This window comes from Temnothorax americanus, unplaced genomic scaffold (genome assembly GCF_048541705.1).
Source record: "Temnothorax americanus isolate GAGA-0224 unplaced genomic scaffold, ASM4854170v1 Scaffold48, whole genome shotgun sequence".
NCBI classification, from domain to species: domain Eukaryota; kingdom Metazoa; phylum Arthropoda; class Insecta; order Hymenoptera; family Formicidae; genus Temnothorax; species Temnothorax americanus.
In genome coordinates, this window is record NW_027509635.1 from 1,142,900 (window position 1) to 1,166,587 (window position 23,688).

Sequence of the window (23,688 nt, forward strand, 5' to 3'; positions counted from 1 at the left end):
GCACGGTACCAATATCCATACTGGCGAGTCACCGCTTTATTTTCCACCGTTACATCACTGTCGCACCCGCGCCGGTAGCATCAGCATTCGCGTCGGCCTCATGACAACGCGCGCTGCGTCTCGCTCTTATCGGCGCGCAAATAAAAGCCTCGCGCGCGAAAGTCGCGAAACTGCAACTCGCACGCATTGCAGATTGCGGCGATTCGGAGCGGTGCAACGCGATCGGAACGCGCGAAACTTGAAGCCGAAACGAGATCTTATACGGCAGGTTTTATTTTAAAACAAGATAACGATTTATTTTTTGGCAAATTAATTTTTTGTATTCTTAATTCCGTTTCTGGTTGAGAATATTATACTATTCTCGCGATTTTGGAGACTTTTTATGTATGTGATATGATTAAAATTGCTGTCTCATAAATCATATTAATTCTTAAAGATAAGTTGATTACTTGCATTATTACTTTGATAGGAACTTTTATTAAAAATTTTGATAGAAGATTAATATCCCAAATCAAAATTTTATCTTTAAATTAATATACGGTTTATGCTTTTAAAATATTACATCATTTTTTGAAGTGGCTGTTTGAGACTTGGAATCGTGCAACTAATTTATTAGAGGCAAATGGACTAAATAATCTGTTGTTCAATAAAGTTTTATAAAAAAGCTGTTTGCCTTTTTCGAGACGTAGAGGTGCTAAAATTATGATACTTGGAAATTGCGACTTCTCACATTTTTCTACTTCCAATTTTCTTTTGTTTCATATTCAGCAAATTAAAATTGAAAATTATTTCATGCATTCACAGATGTTAATTAGGATTATGCAATACACACATATTAATTCACCGATCACCAATGAAAATAATTGTTAACATATAGCCTTTAATCTCTGAAACTTTTACCTTATAATTATGGTTCTATTTCAATTTAACACTGACTGATTAGAATCTCACATTTACAAAATAACTTGTCGCTTGTGAAACTGAGATATCGAAAGTATCTTTTTAATATTTAATATTTTTAGAATGTAGCACACAGAGAAAGTGATAATTCCGCGAATAGCTGTTGAGCAGTGTTGCAATCAATATTGTCTTCGAGATTAAAGATGTAGTTTATCGTACTGACGGAGACGCCGATCTTTCCTCGGACAAGCGGACACGCGATTTCAGAACGCAGAGAGACGACACGGATGCATCGCGCAATGCGCTCTGATGCGCTCGCTGCGCTACTGACGCCTGACGCTACGACTGCATCTCGCGCGCAGCACGTGCCAATCGTAAACATCGACTTACGTCAGACGCGATGTACTCGATACGAAAACCCGTTTCGTCAATGAAAGGGTCACAATGAGAGATCATTTCGCGGACGTAAGATAGGTTGCGTCGCGTGAACCGTTTGAGGAACAAACATTGAGATCAAATAGCGACTTCGCGTCGTGGGCGTTTGACATCACAGATATTGATCGAAAACTTCATATTAGGAGATCTGTCAAACATCGAAAGAAAGAAAGAGAAAGAAAGAAATAACAAATCTACTGAAAAGAGAGCATGATAATGATAAATAATTTTGTCAAAAATACTCATTAAAAAAAAAACATAGAGGTGCCCTGATTTAGTGGTTAAGATTTGACAAATCTGGTTTAGCACTCACAGTATGTACAAAAAAAAACTTGTCTTACCAAAAGACCTAAAGGGAGTATAGACTGTCTTATTACTCGAAAATTAAAATCCTGCATGCGTGTAAAGTTTTTTATTAGGTATTTCTTTCAATTCTTATTATTGGTTATTATTGCAATGTTAAAATTCGCTACGTATCAAGCAAACACTTACGATTAGAGATAGGGAATAACGAAAGAATGCCGATATTTATCAAAACATGTATAACGATTTATTGAGGATCTATTCAAGCATGTTAAATTTTTTGAAATGCAGGTACCTATCTATATCTACTCGCTAATATTACATCAGACGCGCAATTTTATTCGAAAAAACTGACCGTGTGTACGCATACGGTCCGTGCCTAATTTAGAAAAAGAGTTGTGTGTTTTGTGGAGTCGCCTTTTTTCTTCTCTCTCTTTTTTTTATTACTCTCGCGTCAAATTATCTCCCTTGCCGGCACGATCGACGACCGTGTATATGTGTGTGTGTGTGTGTGTGTGTGTGTGTGTGTGTATGAGTTTGCGTACGGTATATAAAAATTGGAAATGGACAACGGCTAAAAACGACGATATCTGGTCGCCTGTTGGCTTGCTACGGTAACAATAATCTGTACATTACGATGCGCTACAAAAAGTGTGACTTAATCTTTCCTCTTGGTCATTGTCGCGGAAGGAAAGAAACAGTCTTCTTCGTGGCTCTCTTTCGCGATCGCGAAAAGAATTGGCCAACGGCGCGTGCTTACGTCGCACGATTTTCGAGCGAGATCGTATAACATCGATTCGTGTTAATGTTTGCTAATTTTCTCGGTCAGTCACAATCGAAAGTGTTCATGTTCATACATAATTTTAAAAGACTTTAATTATTGTTATTAATTTATTTGTGTCATGATCGAAGATCGCTCATATATGTATAATCGTCATTTGATTTTCGTATTTAGTAATATTACAATCTAATTACAATGTCGCCTAACTCTGTATACTTTCCGATCGATACGTTGTGCAATAGTATATGTAGTCGTAAACGATATCGCAGCATAATCGTGCGATGTAAACGCGCCATTATGAGATTGATCGCCGATCGCGATCGTGCCGGCCGCCGCAATAAATCTGCGCGATGGAGATCAGCTTACAATAGTTTTGATTGCCAGTCTTCTTTGTATTTCCTTTTGTATGGTCTTTTCTACATTTCACTGATGTTTCCTGCGTTCATCCGAAGGCCGAATATACTGCAATTGCCGAATGTTCGATTAAACTCTTGGCAGATCTTCGTCGCGTTTGAATAATATTAAATTTCGCGATTACATAGAAATGTTTTTTCGTATATTTAATTTAATACGTGACGAGATAAAAACTATACGTTTCTTCTGAATTATGGATTAGTTTAAATTTAATTTTATAAGTAATTAACTCAATCTCTCATCGCATCGTTACATAATAAAATGCAGAAAAAAATTTAATAAAATATTGAACATTAAAGTGGAAACTTTAATGCTTTTTATAAAACAGATTTTATTAATTTTATTTCTTAAGAAGAAAATTGATTAATGTAACAGATGTAACTACTGATTCGCGAGACGCGATCTTGACGAAAGATCGAGAGTAATGTCGATTCGGCATCATTTCCCAAGTTAATTATCTTTTTTTTGATTCGGAAAAAACGTGCTTTGATTTTGCGTCGTTCGTGATACGCGATTTGTAAACTCGGCTCGTTACGTGATAATCGATAAAGAAAGAAAGGCTTCAAAGAAAGGCTGGGATCGGCTACACGATTTCCCGATGGTGAGATTCGGCTCTTTGCGCGGCGACGCAGGTGCATGTATATCGAGAGAAGTATGCCGATCACCCAAGAGAAACGAGCTTTTTCGACAAATCGAGCGATGAAGGGGCAGTTTGTTTTCGATTCGATTCAATTCAATTATCGTAATTACATCTGCTCGATAACGGGATAATACGAATGAATAGCGCCGACTTTGATTCGTCGGAGTCGGATACGCGATATCTTGAGATGTGACTTCCTCCACGAAGAATTTACAACTAGTACCAGAAGAAACGGGTGCCCGGGATCGATTCTGTTTCTTTGCGTCTTGCGACTAATGCCTCGGGTAAAGATAACAATTAACAGAAATCTTTCTTACTGGATTTGTGAATTTTTCGAGATATTAGAAATTGAAAAGTTACGACACGCGCGCGGAAGCGATTACGACACGTTTTCGGGAGGGAGGATAGAATATCCAATGATTTGATCCTGGATGAATTAAGTAGGGTGATAAATGAGAGAGATACTAATATAGAGCATTATAAATATCAGTCATTTCAATTATTAATCTGTTATATATTCTGTATCCCAATAAGTTATATCGATAACTTGTTCGAGTAGTCTTTTTCTTATACGCAACGTTCTTCAGGCAGCATTATTCATCCAAGATCGGAATTGTTGCGCGATTTTTTTTACGAAACCGGTCCCTGGCACACGTGGTGCGTAAACACATCTATGACATGTGCACGACGAATTATCGATATCCTATCACGATCGACGATCGAAACAACGTCTAAGCGGTCGTCCAAGCGAAGATTGCGAAGAAGACGCCTGTTTTTTTTTTCGAATCTTATCTCGTGGGACATACTCGACGCTGTCTAATGTTCTCGTCGTGATAAAGATCACGATAAACGCGTCGACGTAGTTAAAAGTTCACGAAACCAACGCTTCCGAATCGAGCGAGACGCCCGATTAATCGTTTACGGTGAGAGACGAAACGTGACGTTCTCGATCGCCGAGCGTGACACACAAGACCTACTTAATTGTGAAAGACACGATTGAATCTACGATTCGAAAGATCGATCTCGAGAGACTCGATAATATAATATCGCGCAAATGAAAAAAATAATAATATTACGCAAGCAGGAATTCAAGAGATGTAGTTATTCGTCTTCATTTTGTACACATGTCTGTTATATTGAACAATCAAGTTTTTGTAATTATTTAATTCAATACTTTATAGATTTATCATTTCTCATAATAATTCAATAAAATTTAGTAATAAAAACAAGTTATATAATGTAGTAAATATGATTGGAGAAGAAAGATAAAGGCGGGGAGAAATTATATCTCGAGAATCTCGAGATCGATCGGCTATATACTATTACACGGAGAAAAAACTGATATACAAAATCTATGTCCAATCGGAACCGACACATACAGATAGGATAAACTGCATTTAGTCGTTAATATAGCGATTAGCAGTGATTGGTTGCTTCTTCCCTTACGTTATCGTAGAAGTAGAATTGTGATAGGCATCGACGTTTACATTTTTACTTTGTTTCTCTTTACAATTTGTCATCTATTTACATCACTTCTCACGACGGCTTATAATCGAGTCTTATATCACGTGTGTTTTACGGTAATAATCTACAATATATAACGTCGAGGTATAATACCGAGAGATTGAACGGCGAGTCTCGCTGACTTATCGCTCGCGAGAGAGAAGAGATTTCTTCGCGTTGTGTTCGCCAATAAGTAACTTTTCGCGATATTATTCGCGTATCATTCCTGCCAGTCGGAGTATATAATATTTTATGCAATATGCGTCGTTCTATGCTACAATGTGCTGTACATTATATAAAATACGAAGAGGAAATGTGTCAGCTCGCGAAATGTTAATTCTTATCGGAAAAAGTTACTTTTTTTTAAATGAGATAATGTATAAAATACAAAACTCTTTCTAAAATTGATTATTTAATCAACGAGGTAAGGGAACACAAAAATATAAAAGCCGGATTAAATATACGTTAAGATTAAAAATTTTTTTAAATCAAAGTTAAAGATATATAATATTCAACTGGAAAAGTTTTGTTTACATTTTACATTTTTTTACAAATAAAATTCTAATTCTTTGCTCTTATTTGAGTTAATCCAGACGAAAATTAAAATTTCGCGACTTTTTGCGAAAATTCATCGCGGAAGTGTCGTATCGATCGTGGACCGTCGTCGATACAATTGTCTCTTGTGACTTTATTTTCTTTTATCTCTTGTGATTTCCGTCGAAGAACCGCTGCGCTTCCACGACTTTTTATTTCTTGTTCCATCCTTCCGATGTAATTACCATTACAATATTATACAGAGCGTACAGTGCTGGCTCTACTAATATCAATGCAATCAGCGTCGCGACGAGTTGTACTGTGCCATGATAGTAATAATAATAATAATCATCTCGTCGGCGTCGCTTATCTCGAGCGTTCAAAATACAAAAATTACACGGCGGAGATCAGCCTCTCTACATATCTAGATATATATTTATATATATAATATATATATAATTTTTTTCTTCTCGTTCTGTATCTGTGGTACAATATATACGTATATTATACATGCTCCACTCGCTACCGTTTTCCTTATTGTTGCGCGAAATGTTTTCCTTTTCTTTATTACACTTCAACGTTTACAGAGACCGCAGCGGTCTTCGGATGATTAAAGTTACGAGGCTCTCTTCGCGAGCGATCGGTGTTCGAAATTCACCTCGAGTTGGCTAGAGGAAGAAGAACGCCATTTAATATATTATATGTAAGTATATCGACAGGCTGTCATAATTAATCGCGTGTCGTAACGAAATCGATTTTGTCCGCATTGAATGTGCGTCTCATAATCGGAAAACAAAATTCACAATCTCAAAGGTCAGTACGATTAATCGTTCGATTAACAAATTTCTACGCAATTTTTACAATGTTCGCGTTGAACAGAAGTTGCAGTATACTCTGTATATGTTTTTGATCTTCCGTATATGATTTCTGATACAGAAGATCAACTGAATAATCATGAATATCTTGGAACCCGGTTAATTATCGGACAGTCCGTGTACGTGTATTTGTGTGCGGGGTGTGTGTAACAATGTATAAGAAGGCATTGCCGGAGCAGCAGCTTCCCTAAATTATTTTGGCCGTGAGTTTAGGGTGATATCGGGCCCGTGAGAGGTCGGCGCGAATGGAATTCACGAGTTGGAACGCGCCGCACCCGGACCGCGAATATATTACATACATACACACACACACACACACACACACACACACACACACACACACACACATCGACTAAAACCGCAGAAGAGCTAACGTCTATGTGTAATATAGTCGGCGTCGAGACCACGTTGAGAAGAAAGAACTCTGTCACGAGTTATTAATCTTAAGAGAAGGACGCGCTGAAAAGGAGTTAGTTCGCTCGTTTTTACGTGCGTACCGCTTTACGCACATGAGTACACACTGCCGAAGATCGTCGATTTCTATTTACAAGATCTCATTAACTGCAAGTCGGTCTTAATGGTAAAGTAGTAATTAGACACATGAGCCCACCGAGAGGTCTACTTGTCAAGTCCTTTTAATCACTGATGCGGAAATTCGCAGGATCTCCGTCCGTGATTAAGATACTCTCATAAATTCCGTGAATCAACATCTTTTAATATAAGCAATTGTTAACTACTAATCAATTATTGCAATCAACGATAATTAATTAATAATTAATCTATGTCGTATATTAAGAAAACGTAGATATTGATATTTTGCGTATTAAGTCCGAAAAATCGATTAACATTAATTGATAAATATTTCGTATTGAAGAAATTAGTTTTTGCGATTACTAATATCTATTTAATTCTGTTAATTTCTGAAATATTTATATTAAAAGTGTCCGTTTTATTATTATTTATGACAAACGCTAATTTTTCTTATTGAATTATCAACATCTAAACAATTAATTTTTCACGTTATAAATTAGACTCAAAATAATTAATTATCCCGTTGGGTTTTACGTGCGAGAGAGCATCGCGGACGAAAACTACAATTCTATTTATAGGACGTAGGAATACACCAAGAACGAGGAGACACACGAAACATGAAATCGGAGGATCGATGATCGAAGATCGAGCGTGTTCGCGCTTGAAACTTCGTCTCCGATTTTCGTCCAGTAATATTTATAAAAAATAGCACTCCCGCCGAAGCTTCTCTGAAATATCTTACAGTCGCCAATCTCAATTTTTTCCCCAGTCGTTATCGCATCCGTCTGAGGCGAAGGCTCGATCAGCGATCGTTGATCTTAGAAAACACCACACACGTTTGCTGCTATTCTACACGAATATCGTTCACGCAAAAAAAAAAAAAATATATATGTATATATATATGTATATATAGAACACGTATCGTCAAAAATTATTCTTAAAGTCGATCGCTCCTTGGCATTTTAAATATATGTCGATCGATCCCTTAATGTTATATCGAGGATTAATCGTTGCCCGATGTCGATAGATTAGAGCAAAATCGTACGAAAGATATTTGTAAGCCCACGGGCTTACATTTAAGGAGACTCTTACCTCGATCATAAAACGACAGATCTTTATGAAATTGAATTATGTTGTAAAGTGAACCACAACGAACCGATGCCCAAAACTTTAGCATAGGTTGACGATAAAAATTTTAAAAATATCAGTATTGAAATTCGCATTTTTAACACAAGGCATATGGTAAACACTAAAATTTTTACCGAAAGTGATGTATTTTCTTGGCAAGTTTGCGAGCCAGGTAAACAAAAAACTAAGGAATTGTAGTTAAAATAATAATCTTTCTAATGATAAGAAGAAAACTTGGTGTTGACGATGAGTTATAAAAGATATTGTAGTTTTAATATGACGTACGACAGGTTAGGCGAATGATCTTCCGAGTGTCAAAATCGCGCGAAGTTTCAAATGTTGTATTACAAATGTTGTATTAATCCTCTGCATGCAAACATTCCGGAGAATTGTTTTGTATTTATATAAACAATAAGTTTCAATTATTTGCCAATCAAACCTTGAAAATCAAAAAGTAAACAATGTTAATTATTCTTTCTAACCTCACTTGCACATGTCTATTCTCTGCGCTGTATGGTAACGGCATAATTATTCTCTCGCGCATTGACAACCTTTATTTTCGAGAATTTTCCTTTCATTTTCCCTCTCAGCATTCTTATGTTATATCGTTATATCTTTCTTTTAGCTCCATCTCTTCATCGCATCAATCGCTACAACGCTACACGGCTACACCTCACTTAGCTGCAGACTGCTGCAGACGACGTTGTAACACGCGCATTTATTATTCTGCTCTTTAGCACTGACGTAGTCAACTGACTTATTGTATAAACTTTAATATTTGCACTAATAGAACATATAACTTACTCTTACACTATGTAAAAATCATTATTTATTTTTTTATTTAAGTTTCCGATAATTTTTTATAACCAATTATTAATGATAATTTTTCGGTTGCTACATTGATTAGAGCAGCCGGGTAAGAGCCTCCTTAAGGTAGAAGGATTCTTAGATTCTAAAACGGTGGATTATCCGTTTTTTTTTTCACAGCGAGAACTTTTTCGCGTGCTCTTTGAAAAGCGAAGAAGCGTCTACATTCTATTTCTACATATGTACATCGATAGCCTCGCGATCGCTTAAATGCTAAGACATTTGAAAAGGCTTCGGGTTACTTTCAAGGTACGCCAATATCCCCTCGAAGTCCTCCGAAGGATCGTTGAGTATTTGTTACGGTGAACCCCGACCGGGCTCGTCCTCGTTCGTACATAGGATGTTTGGTAATAGGCACGTCTACTGAACAGATCAATATCTTTTATAATGTAAATTAAAATATACTTTATGCTGATCGTATTTTGGAATATTTTTCCGCGATTTATGAAATTCTATTATTTATTATCTTATTATATTTAAGTTGAAAAAAAAGTAACTTTATTTTCTAACAGTTCATTATTATTGGATATTACATATATTATTGGTAAGATCTATCCTGGTTAAATTTATATTAAAAGGTTCAATACTTGGTACTTTTTAAAGAATTGTAAAAGATGATATTTATATTCTTTGGAGATATAATGTTCTTAATATCTTGAAGAGATAATGAAAAAAAGTGCGTATATAAAATCAAGATTTCGTTAAAATGAAATAACATGAAATATAATATGTAATTTTTTTATCTTATTTTATTATTTTATGCAAATGAAATTATTTAAACTTTCGACAAAAAATGTCACATGAAATATGTTTCATTCTATATAAAACGTACATATTTCCGAACACCTTGTAGATTATATCGAATGATGAAATATGTTTTTGCGTGCTTCCATAAACACGCAGTCTGTACAATCAGACGACTTCGTTTGATTTCGCACAATTTTATTATTCTTTGTCTTAATTCCGTTCGTTTAGTTTCGTTCCGTTCGATGTGACCTCAAATTTATATACCCTTTTTTTTATCTTCCGTCGAGAGAATACAAGATTGTTTATGACTCGGCAAGTTCGATTTATCGCGATTACATTTTATTGGTTTGTCTAACCATTACGATGTATCTTTTGCGCGGAGTCCTTGGCCCATAGAATCTTTATTATATATATTCTTGCATAAACTTGACATGCTTTGCAAATGGCGTGGCTACAATTCTGCATGCGTCCGTATTTATTAATAATAAATGCCATATCATAAATTTGCACGCTTAAAGATTTATTACACACTATTAATATAACGTTTTAGCGTGTATCAAGTACAAATTTTAATTTAAATAAAGTTTCAGATTTTATTTAACTTTTATTTTAATTTATTTATATATCTATATATATTTTTTAATTTTTATTTTTATCAACTTTACCTCTTATTTTCTACTTTTTATTTTATTCCTCTTTTATTAAGTCTTAAATTGAATTAAATATTTAAATATCGCCAATCTAAATAATTAGATATGAATATAAATGATTAGCTTAAATAAAACAAAAAACATAATTATTATAGTTTAAAAATAAAAAATGTAGGAATAACTGAAAAGAAATGTATGAAGAAATTAGCATTTTAATTAATAACACAAAGATTATTAATATAAAAATTCTCTCCGTGTAAGAATTTTTATTTCAGAATTTAACTGCCTTTTCCTATTACATCAAACGCGAATAAGAAGAAAATTGCTTTTCGCATTACCATTTATTTTATCTACGATTCTGTGTATCGCGATGCTTTAAACGCGACTCGTAAAACGCGCGATTGCGACAAATACGCGCAAACACACGTCTCGTTTATATGCTGCTTTACGACTCGTAAGTACTGCGTAACTGCACGAATGAAGCTTCCCCGTCTTTTCGCACCCTTCTTCTGCCGATGTCACTCGGCTATCTCCTGCCGGTCTTTCGACGCCTCGCACTTTCACGAGTACCGAGGGATAGATGCGTATAAAAGTCACATTCTGCAGAAGTTGTATAGATAACACAAAATAAAAAAAGTGGTCAGTACATTTGACCAGACCCACCTAACTTTATGTATTTTGACGTGCTGAATCCGAATCTGAAGTTCGTTTAGTCCAAACACCCTCAAAATTTCGAGTAAATCGCAAAAAATAGCTAAAAATTGCGAAAAATCACGTTAACAAGTGCGAGAAAATTCGGAAAAATTGTGTTTCTTTTGTATTTTAATGCGCTGATTCCGAATCTGTAATCTGTTGAGCTCCATCACTCACACGTACATATTGCAAAATCGCCAGAAATAGCTGAAAATAGCCAAGAGTCATATTAATGAGCGTACGAAATTTTGGAGCAATCTATTTTTTCTAGATTAGATCCAGTGTTCTTTCATACATTTTTACGAGGCGAATTCGAATCTGAAGTCTGTTGAGCTTCATTACTAAAAAATTTGGCAAAATCACAAATAAAAAAAAACTAAAAATCGTGAATAGTAAAAAATATGTGTGAGTGATGGAGCTCAACAGATTACAGATTCGGAATCAGCGCATTAAAATACAAAAGAAACAATTTTTTCGAATTTTCTCGCACTCGTTAACGTGATTTTTCGCTATTTTTAGCTATTTTTTGCGATTTACTCGAAATTTTGAGGGTGTTTGGGCTAAACGGACTTCAGATTCGGATTCAGCGCGTCAAAATACACAAAGATAGGTGGGTCTGATCAAAAGAACAAACCACTTCTTTTATTTTGTGTGCCTGTGAATAGTGCCTAGTCTCCGTGATAAAAATGACTTAGAAAAATAGGAAAGTATATTAGAAAATAAAAATTATATGTGTAAACTGAAGAACAAAATAAATAATACCTTGAATAATTGAAAAAAAAAATTAAACAAATTAAAATTTAATTAAACCTTTTAATTTAGGAGAACTTCAAGTCACACTTATATATAATTTCAAAGTTCGAAAATTTGAATTTTTATTATTTAATGCGCTTTAATATCTTTCAAGCCGATAATCTTAAATACGTTGTCACAAATACGTTTGCCATATTTTTTTTTATTAAAATTTAAGTAGAGTAAAAAGTCAGGTTTTTTTTAATCTCGCTTGAATATCGAGAACGAACGATCGAAAAGTTACACGGGGAATCGGCGAGAAATCAAACGAAGTCGCGCTCGATTCGAGCAAGTGTATGTATAATCGATAACGCTCATTGTCACGATTCACCTTACGTAAGTATCGCACTACTCTTAAGTTGTATCGACGTACAATAATAATTGTAAACTTGATAATATTAAGGCCTCTTAGTTACTATAACGACAAGTCGTCACAATTTTTATACGACTACACGCTACCGCGACAAGTAATCATTTTTATTTCGTCCCACGGTCTACAGAACCGCCGAGTATCGACAGCTGTCGGCTACCGCGTACTTTCATCTCCAAAACATCGCAAAATGAAGTGTCTCGATTGTTGAAATTAAGCGATTTACATAATTTCTCTCGTATTTGCATTTTGTTAACCGAATACAGCGACGTGTCTATCAATCCCAGAAAAATTCACGGAACATTGTCTTGTTACTTTTACAATTTGTCTCTGTCGTTACTCGCACAATCGTCTTAAAACGGTTTTCTCAACGCTCAGTCATTTTAAACGCGATGGGCAAGACGCAAGTGAAATCTTTCTTACGGCGTAGTTTCTTGGTCCACTTTGAGAATGTCAACGAATAAATAATATAGCCTCCGCAGCGGGAATGTAAATAAAATCATTGGCGAGACGCGTTCGACGTCGCGCGCGCTCGATATCGGCGGGTTTCTGTCGCGAGAGATTCCAGCTATTTACAATGAATACAAGCTTTGTACAATCTCACGTGTGTTGACGAATTCCAAGAGCGGGGTATAGCGCCGATACGGCAATATAATTGCTCACCTGCTGCCTCATTAATCGGCAACGAGATCACCTCGTAACAATCATCGTGTAACTTACCATCTCGTTATACTAATCGCCACCGCACTGTTCAAACGATTTCTCTCTCTTTGACGCAATGTTTTTCTGTGTTTTCGCAAACGAAATCGAAATAAAAAAACTTGCGAGGAACGTGTGAGCAAAAACTAAAACGAATTAATCGAAATTAATTAACTCAATTAAATTAATTGTCAAGTGCCATTCGTGCTCGCAGTTTATGCGTTGCGAAAACTTAACCGAATGCTTAAAAAAAAAGCCAGGGAATGTGGATACGTGAGAGAATGCGGGATTAGAGGATTGTGCGTGTGCGTGTATATGGACCGTTCCAAATCAAAAAACAAGAGAACCATCGCTTTCGATCCTTTTACTCTTTTTTTTTCTTTTCCGTAGCAACTTTATTGTTTCGGTGCATCTCTCTCGTGCCAGAGCCACTTTCCATAATGAAGGCATATATTCGCTAGTGTGGAGTATACGTAGACTTGTTTATTTTTATGTTTTTTCGTCGCTTAATTACTCGTTATCTCTATAACGTAGGTACCTTATCACCTAGCCTCCGCTATCGTAAATTCATACGACGCATCGTAAAATGCATACGTGCGCGTATACCTTCGCGTCTCAAATGCAATGGTGCGCGCGCGCAAGCACACGCGCGCGCACGTATGTGTAAGAGGATCACGCACAAATGCGTGTATAAGAATGCGCAATTGATTTTCGTATCGAAGTAAATCAAATGTATCCGACTGACCAGCTACAGCGAGCCTACGTATACAAACTTCGTCATTTAATTCGTCTACTTTTAATAGAAAACATTAATCGCATATTCTTCTCCTCCTGACGACGGAAATCAAAATCGGTACAATTTTAGTAAATCGAAATTTCTATTTCGTACATGCCTGAAAATTATCTCTCTCATCCTCGCCACACAATCGCTAGATAATATTACGAATTATTTAAGATTTCAAATCCTCTCTGCATCTAGAGGATGTTCCTGCGATAAGTAGTGGACTTACGATGATTCGCTATGAGACTGATATTATTCCGTTGCGTTAATATTTTAATTCAAACTTAAATTTGAATTAAAAGGAAATAAAGTTCTACAGAACTTTAAACGAATTAAAACAGCATTAAGTTGGCTATTTAATTATTCCGTATTAACTTGTAGAAAAAATTGCATGGAGGAAATAGAAGCTACCTAAATTATACCGATTTTAGTCCTTAATTATATTCACACATGTCATACACATACGTATCCAGTCTTACTTCCGGTTTTCTGTCTTTCCTATTCGCTCGTTCTTGATTGAACTAAAATTTTAAACCGCATAGGAAAACTTTGCGAATTAATTGCGCGTCTTTCTCGGCGACGAATTGCAATTATGTTCGCTGGATGTTTATAAAAAAAAAGTCGTTCACATACTTTTTTCTCGGTTTGTCATCGCGTCGCAACAGTCTAGAAAAATTTTGTAGGATCACGCGGCCGCAAACAATCGTAAACAAATCCATCAAGTTGACAAGTTAAAAACGAGATCGTCTTCAATAACTCATAATTCATAATTTGAACGAAACGCTATTTTCCAAACTTCTCCATACTGGGATTCAAACGGATCGAATCAAACGTGCTAATATATATGTGCGCAAATAAAAGTTAAATTAAATCGTCAGTTGTTATCAATTGTTTACTAAAAATATGAAAGGTAAAAAAAATAAGAATTGTCATCACTCCTGAGGAAGAATTAAAATACTTACTAATTAATCATGTGCGCATATCATCAACTTATTATCATATCCATTATCCACATGCTCGGAAATCTCTAGCTCACGCTTGACTCATATCCGGATCAATCTCGATGCTCGAAAGGAACGTTGAACGAAAGTATACGACAGAAACTTCGGTCGAAACACTCCGGCGTTTGTAATATAAATTTAACAACGGCTATAACCGTAATCATGCATATTTAGAACATTATCTTTCCGTAAAATAAAAATAATTTCTTTATTATTCATAAATTTCTAATCTGATTTCTTTTAGTTTAACTATAAATAATAGCAGGAGGATCAATTTTTTTTAGCGTCATAGATATTTTGTGGTATGTATAATTACATGTAATATTTTAATCATTATTACAAAAATGTACGTCGTCCAACGTTTCAGCTCTTTTTCGGTCTGCCTCGATAACACTATAAGCCAGAAAACTGTATGTATTAATTAAAGATCACCTGTCAATCGAAAACCTCAAAGTCTCATCAAACACTAACTTTGATCAGAACAGTTAAAATCAAAGAATTGACCTTTGATAATTCTTAGTATATGAAGTCGATTAAGTGATTAAAAAAATAACGAGAAAAAAAATTATTTGAAGCGGAACGCAGCGGTGCAGTATAACTAATCCAAATAGTTAAAGTTCACAGATAGTAGAGAAAGAGAAATCGATCTTTGGTTATAATAATTATTAAATGAGTGTACGACACACCACATATCGATGAGTTGATTTTAACTGGTCCTTTCTTTGTTATTATTTTTATTTATTTTATATTGAAAAGTCGTTCGGCTTGCTCTTCATTTCAATTTAAAATTATGAACGACGGAGATATTCGAACACAAAACCTTTGCATTAGCGCGCATTTTGCAATCGCGACGAATCATCTGATGAACCTGCAGTTTATGTACACGACGAACACGATGATAAATTATTTACAAATGATGAAGTGAGAGAAGCGCGCTACGCTCTACATACCTCGAAAAATAATAAGGTGATACGGTATACCGTATACGGTGTTATAATAATTACAGAGAGGAGGATCTCAGACGAAAGAAGCGAAGAATCAACGGATTGTTACGGAAGAAAGAATGTACTGATTTTTATGAAACACATGTAATTTCATAGAGGTATACTGAATTCCGTATAAATCGCATATAACTTATACAAGTTACGTGACGTAAAATTCTACGTTTAAGATGAAAACATTTTAATTAAAGTAACTACTGTTTTCAGCGTTAAAAAAATTATTTTGACGCGCAAACGTCTTTTCAACGTTACTTTCAGAGTTTATGATCGAAATTTCGCCCTAAAGTATTAAACATTCGCAATACGCGGCGGTAACGTTGCCAACGAAAAATACGCAACGTCAGATGTTATTTGCAGTATCGACGGGTATACGAATATAATATCGGCGTGACGAAAACGCCCAGTGATAACGCATTCTCCTCAACTATGCCACAGCTGTGCACGTTATATATGCTATCGTTATGTAACAGCGATAGACACTGCAAATCGCGTATGCGTGTGAAAAAATATCTATACATTAGCATAGAAATATTTAGAGAGGATCAAAGAATGCGACTCAATTCTTAGTTTCGTTAAAAATTTTCGGATCAACACACCTCGCGATTAAATAGTACTCTCAATCGGTATCCAGCGAACTAAATAAACGTCTTTATTTCAATTCCCAAAGTATTATCGTTTTCTGGCTGAATGCCGCAGCTTTTTAGTTCTTTATTTCACATTTTCAAAACGCGTTCACGTTTATCATCAAGATATCTCCCCGTTTCGATATAATGTCTTTTAATTTCTTATTGCTATATTTCTCTGTAAATTTTCGAAATTAAGTTTGTAAAAAAAAACATTTTCGTCTAGGAATTAATTTTTTTGATTACCTTTTCTTATATGTACAAACTCAATTTGTGATTGTATAATCTAATAAATCTACAAATGTACAAGTGGAAGATACACGTTTAATGTAAAATGCGAGTTTTTGGGCAGTTGAAAAGTGCGTGAAATAAAGAAAAATCAAGACGAGAAATAAAGGAAAATATTTTCATGAAATAAAAGAGCATTAACACGCCATACAACAGTTAATATTTCCACACGTTGTGTCGCAATGTAATTATTCGCGATGATATCAAACAAATATCGCTATATTTTTTATACCGTCAGCGAGGATATACCGATATTGGTGAAGCTTTCTCAATCCAATCTTCAATGCGCTCTATTTCGTGGGCCACACAGTCGGCACATCATTTCTAAACGCATAATTAACGGCTACGATTAATTTATGCGCGGCTATCATGAAACGACGAATTTTCGCATTTCTTCATGTGTAAAAAGAGAAAACATGCATTTTCCTTTCATCGTCGAGATGAGAACCAAACGTAGGGCATGTCCCGCTAAATTGCTGCTACTTCCATTTTTCTCTCACTTTGTCCTAAAAGTATTTCATCGTCGGAGTTACTATATACTGGCTATCTAAAATCTCTTAATCTAAAATCACACGTAATTATGTGCGCCCTTCCGTTTTTTCTGTACATCTTCCGGCATTCCCTACGAGACCTACGGACACGATACACGCGACAAAATGAGAAGAGAAAATATTTAGGGATAATAAACGATACAGTTGTTGATTTCGGAATTTCGAAATTTCCTGTAGTCACGCGGAAAGAATCACTGTCTTCGTCAGCGAAACATTATCGGAAAATAATTTAACTACAAGTATGCAGTCACAATATTTCTCATCATCACAATATTCTGCTATCAAAATATTCGTTTCAACTTTTCATTGTTATGCGTCTTCTAGTCTTCTCGTTATTAATTACATTACTCGATTGATGATTTCAATGAATAGCATCATATTTTGTGTTTGTGTTTTATTTAGGTAGATTTATTATGCCTCGGTTCTATCACTTCTACCTCTCTCGAAATTATCATTTTATTAGGGTTGTTGAAATGAGAGTGAAGGCATTCAACGATCCCCGACAATCATATATCTCAAGTGCGACTCGAATCAAATATTTGTGTAAATATTCGACGAAACGGTCGCTTAAAATGCAGTAAATAAATTCTTTCAGTTTAAATTACATTTTTTTCTGACATATAGATATATAATTTTATATGTAGAATGAAATTTTAATAAAACCTCAAGAGGATCCTATAGCGAAGGCCGAACTTCCTCGATGTCGATAATGTAAACATTTCTAGTCCTGTTTTCTATGTTATATAATCTGTCCTTGTCTAACTATAGGTATCTGTCCTTGTCCGATTGCTGCGCCATCTCTCGCTACACGCAATACTGCTTATTCTATCAACCTGCATGTGTTTTTGTTGTTTTGCATATATAAAAGTTAAAAGCATCACACTTTTTTTCTAGACTTCTATCGTAGTTGTAATTGCACGATATTGTTCTTCAATGTTTTCCCTAGAGGGCTAGTATCTCATTTTGTATATATAAACTGCAGTGTTTTTGTATAAGCAAATATTGTCGTCAGGACAGCTCTATATGCCCATTTTAATTTTTTTTTTCGTTTTGGATGTAAAATCAACCCTAGCCCTCTACATTTTTGTGCGTACTTTAATTCTGTAAAAAATTTTGTAATTTCGTAAAGCCAATTAAAAGTTGTTTGCTTTTAACTAAATGTTGGTAATTACTGCCACTATAGGATCCCCTTAATAGGATATTCTTAATCAGTAAGCTCATCTGTAGTACGTTAAAGAGCCCGATTTTGCATTTTTGCTCTTAAAAATTTATAATAAATAAAATACGAACTCGCAGCCACTCGCAGCTAACCCAACCCGACAGAGGTCTCCACCGTGACTCCTGCTGACCCTTAACTTCGATATAAAACTCTTTTAACAATTATTGGAAGAGATTTAAGATTTAGAAGATTTTAGAAAAATCAAATCTATCGTAAATGATTAGTGTTTAAATCTTTTTATTGTTAGCATCCAATCACAGACTTGAACAAAAGACCGTCGATTATCGAAATTCGCTCGAATCGCTCGGATTCGCGTGTCCAATTACTGTCGTACGGCAGTGGCGCTTACAACGTAATAAAAAATAATACCGATACTTATTCACACACAGAAACGACCCATCGTTCTCTTTCGTCTCGATCCTCCGCGTAGATCTTTCTCACCGGAGACTTAAACCAGACGTAAAATCAATGGATTCAGACTTCCGCGTTTGCAGTCCGTTTCACGCCGAATCTAAAAAAATTACGCTAGCTTTGATCCCCGAATTTCATTCTTCTGTTTTATTCTCTTATATTTCTCTAGCTATCTATTTATTTAATTCTTTCCCTCATATATATATTTCTCTCTCACTCTCTCTCCCGCTCTCATTTTCCCGTATCGATATCATCGCGTTCACACGATAAGTCGGCAGTGCGTTTATTGAAATAAATCGCGATTTTTTACAATCGCGCGAGGAAAAACTCGCGTTCGCGAGGTAAATGAGGGAAAATTATCGAATCGTTTTCTCGACGCGGAAATTCTCGAGATTTTTCGAGATCGGCCAGCGACGAGGAAGGTCGTTGAACATCAGTACACGTGGCTCGCGGATGCCTTCGAAATGACGTACTCCTCTTTTTATTTCCTAGTCTGAGATCCAAGGAGTCCCGTCGTTCGAGAACTCGATCTTAAAAGACGAGAACGAGCGAACGTGGGATCGGAACAGTCACGAAGGAACAGGACCCGAGTTCCTTTCGTCCTATCGAGGCAGCGAGTTGTCGCGGAAAACGCAGAAGAGTCGTTAAAAGCTCCGAGCCTCATCGTTCCTGCGACTAATTTTCATCGAGAACAACTTGAGCGTTAACGACGATCCTTTAACACGTTTCTTTCGGAATCCTTCCGATCCTTCGTCTTCAGTTCTTTCGTCGAATTCCTATAGCCGGTCGAGTCGTCAACTCATTTTTTCGAAATCACTCTGTAAACAATTTGCCTATCTGCTCCGCTAATTTCCCCCCCGAATGTAAAGTTTTCGGAAAGCAACGAAAGTGCTCAGAAATCTTCATTCTATTCCGTTAACACAATCATTTACGTTTTCCTTGTGAATTTACGATCTTAACATCCGCATTTGCGACTCGCCGCCGTAACATTCCCACACTTCCCGTCCCTACCGCATTTTCATTCATCGCGCGCGTCTATCCGAATTTTCATCTACCTTATCCTTTTCTATTTCAGGAAGGACAACTTCAATCTAGGACTTATTAGTCTTTATTTCCAGCGAATACGCTGGTACGCTCATTGGAATCAAATGCTTCATTACCAATGCTAACGCTAGAGAGGAAAAGTGCCGATAGTACCACCTTTTATCCCTACAGTCGCTAACACTACTTTGTCGCTTCATCAAGAAGGATCGATGACGACGACTTCTTCTTCGACACGTCGATCTTCTCTTCTCTCTTCTCCTTTCCCTTGGTTCCTCTTCGTAGCCGATTTGTCGCCGATTTATCGAAAGCCGCGTCTGAACGCTCGCGGGTGATTGATTCGTTCGCACGAGATTTAGTTCTCGCTTCGGCAAACCGAGAGGATCAGAGGAAAACACGGAATTTTCTTTTCCGGAAAAGTTTTCGAGTTTTCGCCAACCGGAGAAAGAACAAATCGCGCGAATATCCTCGATTGAATCTCGCGCTCCGCGGATACAAATCCGCAAACACAATCTCGTCAAGGACGATACAATTCGAAGGGGCTTTGCGCTCTGCTGATCTTCGGACATCCTCGGATATCCTTGAACGATGTATCTCGCCGAGGATTAATTTTCTCGCAAGTGTTCTCGCGTGACTATCATCCAGAGATATCTCATCGAGGTCGACCGGATCCTGGAGCTATCCTTCCCGAGGTATCCTCAAAAAATATCCTGTCAAGGTTTACTCAAATCGGAATAATAATTTTATCGTTACCGAGACGACGTCCTCGGGAGATATTCTCTCAAGAACAAATCTATTCGCAGCGACACTCAAGGGATGTCTTGCCGATTCAGAGCTATCCTTTTACGTCTCGCGGCATTCTCGAGCAAAATCTCCTGTCGAGAACTATTCGATTCGGAGCTATAATCTCGTCGATGCGAGGAAACGTCCTCGAGGAATATCCTTTCGAGGACGAGTCGGTTCAGCCTGACATTATTAGGAATATCAGGCAAGGATTCTCCTTCCCCTCTCTCCTGGCACTTTCCCCTTTCGCACGCGCGAGCATTCGCGCGCGTGTTCAATCATAAAATGGCCAGCGCGACCTGTACACGTGTGTAAAATCTAAGAAAAAAGGACTGGCCCGGTCTGTTCGACGCTCGCGTTTACTTAATAGCTAATTAATTATATCACCCTCCCCACCCCTTCGCTCTCCCGCTTTCACGGTACCCGCGATTCCAATCCTCGGGAATCTCTCCCACCGCTCTCTATTGGAATTAATTGGCTACTTTGTGTTTTAAATTGGCTAATGTGTGTGTGTGCATAGACGTGCGCGCGCGCGCGCGCGTGCGCGTGTATATGTGTGTACGTAAATGTTTCTCTCTCCTCGATCGTGTGTGTATACAATGTATAATACGTATAATATATTGCTATATATACATGCAGGATGCGGCGAAATGCGTAGAAAAACGACGATATGGCTTTCTTATAAAATTCCAAGTCAGTCTTCCCTTGGAGAATATTTGACACGTGCATGTAATGTTGTTCTTTTTTTAAATCATTCTTTAGTCGTCAATTATTGATTTTTAGAATTCTCTTCGGATCTCGTGAGTATTACTAAAGTTCTGTGAATACAGATAATCACACAATATTCCATAAATTTAAATAAAGTTTAATAATCTATCAAAAAATTCTTAAGATATAAATTAAATTTCAGTTCAAATATCGAAACAGAATTATTATTTACTTTGTTAAATATTTTGATTTTGATTAAATTATGATTGAGAGTTTCGGAGAGATAGCTCGTTAAAGGAAGATCCGGAAAAGAGTAGCCAGAAATGTATTTTCAAAAGAAAATGGAAGAAATCTTCTATTTCCTTGAGGCGTATATCTCTAGGAAAAAATGGAAAGACCTTCCAATTCTCTTTTGAGAAATGTGAGAAAATCTAAAAGACCTCCTATAAGTTTCTCAAAATGTGTTCTTACACGTAAGTCGGAAATACTCATTCACGTATTCATTTGACACTTACAACAATTTAGCAATTGCGAAAAACTTTCAACTTAAAAAAAATGGTACAAGTCATTAGAATAATTTCTAACGTCAATATGAAAATTGCATTTCTGGTATAAATCGAAAAATATAAGTTCTTCGAAAGTCGAAACCTCCTACGCATTTTTCTACGCATTCCTACACGATGTCCCATGCATATATACGTATCAGCTAATCGAAAATTGAGGCTACAGTGTGCGGCAGTCTATTGTCTCTCTTGGCTCTTCTCTCCGCAGCTTCCAGTTCCCCGTTTTCCATTCTTCCTCTCCCTCCTCTTCGTTCTTCTTGTTATCGGTGACTTACTATCTTCCGATCGGCGAAGATCCTCCTTTCTTCTCGGGGGGCGCGACACGAGTCGTCGTCACCGACTCGAGTCCGACGGTCCTATCTCGGGGACGGGCACGGGGGGAAGACTTTTTATTCCCACTGGTGTGGAGAGGGTGGCAATTCCGAGGGGTGAGCCACCGTGGAGCTGCAAGTCGTACGAACAAGACATTAGAGAGGCGACAAAGGGAATGGCGGGGGGAGGGGGGCTGAGAAAGCTAGGCTAGGGGGAAAAACGTGCGACCCTTCTGCGGTAAAGCGAGTCGACCACCCTATATAAACGGCCAACGGTATTTCAGCTGAAACAATCTCGATAAAATCGCCATTCCGTTTATCACAAACTTAATTTTTTTTTTTTATGAAGTTAGAAGTTTATTATTAAGCGACAATAATCTAATTACCGTGGAGAGTAGTTAGGGCGATCGATCGCGGAGCGAGTGAAGGGAGAACGGGGTACAGCGTACAGCTACGTGCGAATCGTCGAGCTAACTCGTTACGGCCGGAAATCAGAATTCCCGGATATTTAGCACGAGTAAAGGTTGATTACAAAATTGGGAAATCTTTCAGAACTTTTTACAAATCATTTGAAGAGTTTAAATTCAAACGACTGGATGTATTCAATTGAATTAATTATTTAATTCCGAATGGACATTAATCGAGACTATTTATATCGCAATTAATCCGTATCAAATGTACTTGCTCGGCCATTCGCTTTCTCTAATGATCGAGAACGCGAAGTACGAAACGCGGCAATAATAATTTACAACTATCATTTCGCACTTCGATGTTCTCGATCGAGACTAAGTCGTAAAAACTGAAATCGTCAGCGAGCAGTGATAGTGCGGTGTGCTTTTTCTTTTCTTTCTTTATTCAAAACCGTTAGACATAACATCACCTAATTTTTGCCTAATTCTTTGTCATAATTACAGGGAACACAAAGAAATTAATATATATGTAAACTAAAAGCGTATGTACAAAATAAAAAGAAAATTCTTTCTAAATTTGCTTATCATGCTCAAGAACGTAATAATCGCTACACACCGAATCAAGGTTTTTTCTCTTTCGTTCGTCTCTTTGATGATAAATCCCTCTCTATCTTGGCATTCAACTTAATCGCCAAGTGACAGCCGACGTCGGTAATTATTAATTACCGTTATCGAACTGGAGCACGCGCTACCCGCTCGTGACGATCACTCCGAAGAATTGATGAATCTCTCGACTCTCAATAAGCAAAATAACAAAAACGTTCGTCTGATTTCCATGCAGCTGTCAGCACGCGTGACAGCCGATCGTCTCTCTAAAAAGTATTTCTTTCTCTTTCTTTCTCTCTCTCTCTTTGTCTCCTTGCTTAAATACTTTTTTTGTCTTCAATACAAATCTACTTCCGTCTCTTTATCTCTTTCGGGCTATTCTTCATATCGAAGTTAGGTAATATTGACCTAATATCGGGGACATTATTTATAGAACAGGAAATGTGCTTTACATCAAATTACAATTCCAGGTAAATTTAGGGGAGAGGTTGAGGGTTGAGGAGATATATGCAGATCTTCGAAAGAGAGT

The 23,688-nt window shown here is 36.7% G+C and overlaps 1 protein-coding gene across 3 annotated transcripts in view; it reads right to left on the minus strand.

The window, feature by feature from the left end:
- Positions 1–1,862: 1,862 nt before the first annotated feature.
- The window catches only part of Nmo (serine/threonine-protein kinase nemo), a 132,812-nt gene continuing 110,986 nt past the window's right edge, over positions 1,863–23,688 (minus strand). For all 3 annotated transcript variants that reach the window (XR_013258745.1, XM_077417233.1, XM_077417234.1), the window contains one exon: positions 1,863–22,276. Coding sequence is in view for 2 of the 3 variants with exons in the window: in XM_077417233.1 (XP_077273359.1) it covers positions 22,222–22,276 (55 nt within the window). In the remaining variant the exon portion in view is untranslated. The remainder of the gene's footprint in view (positions 22,277–23,688) is intronic.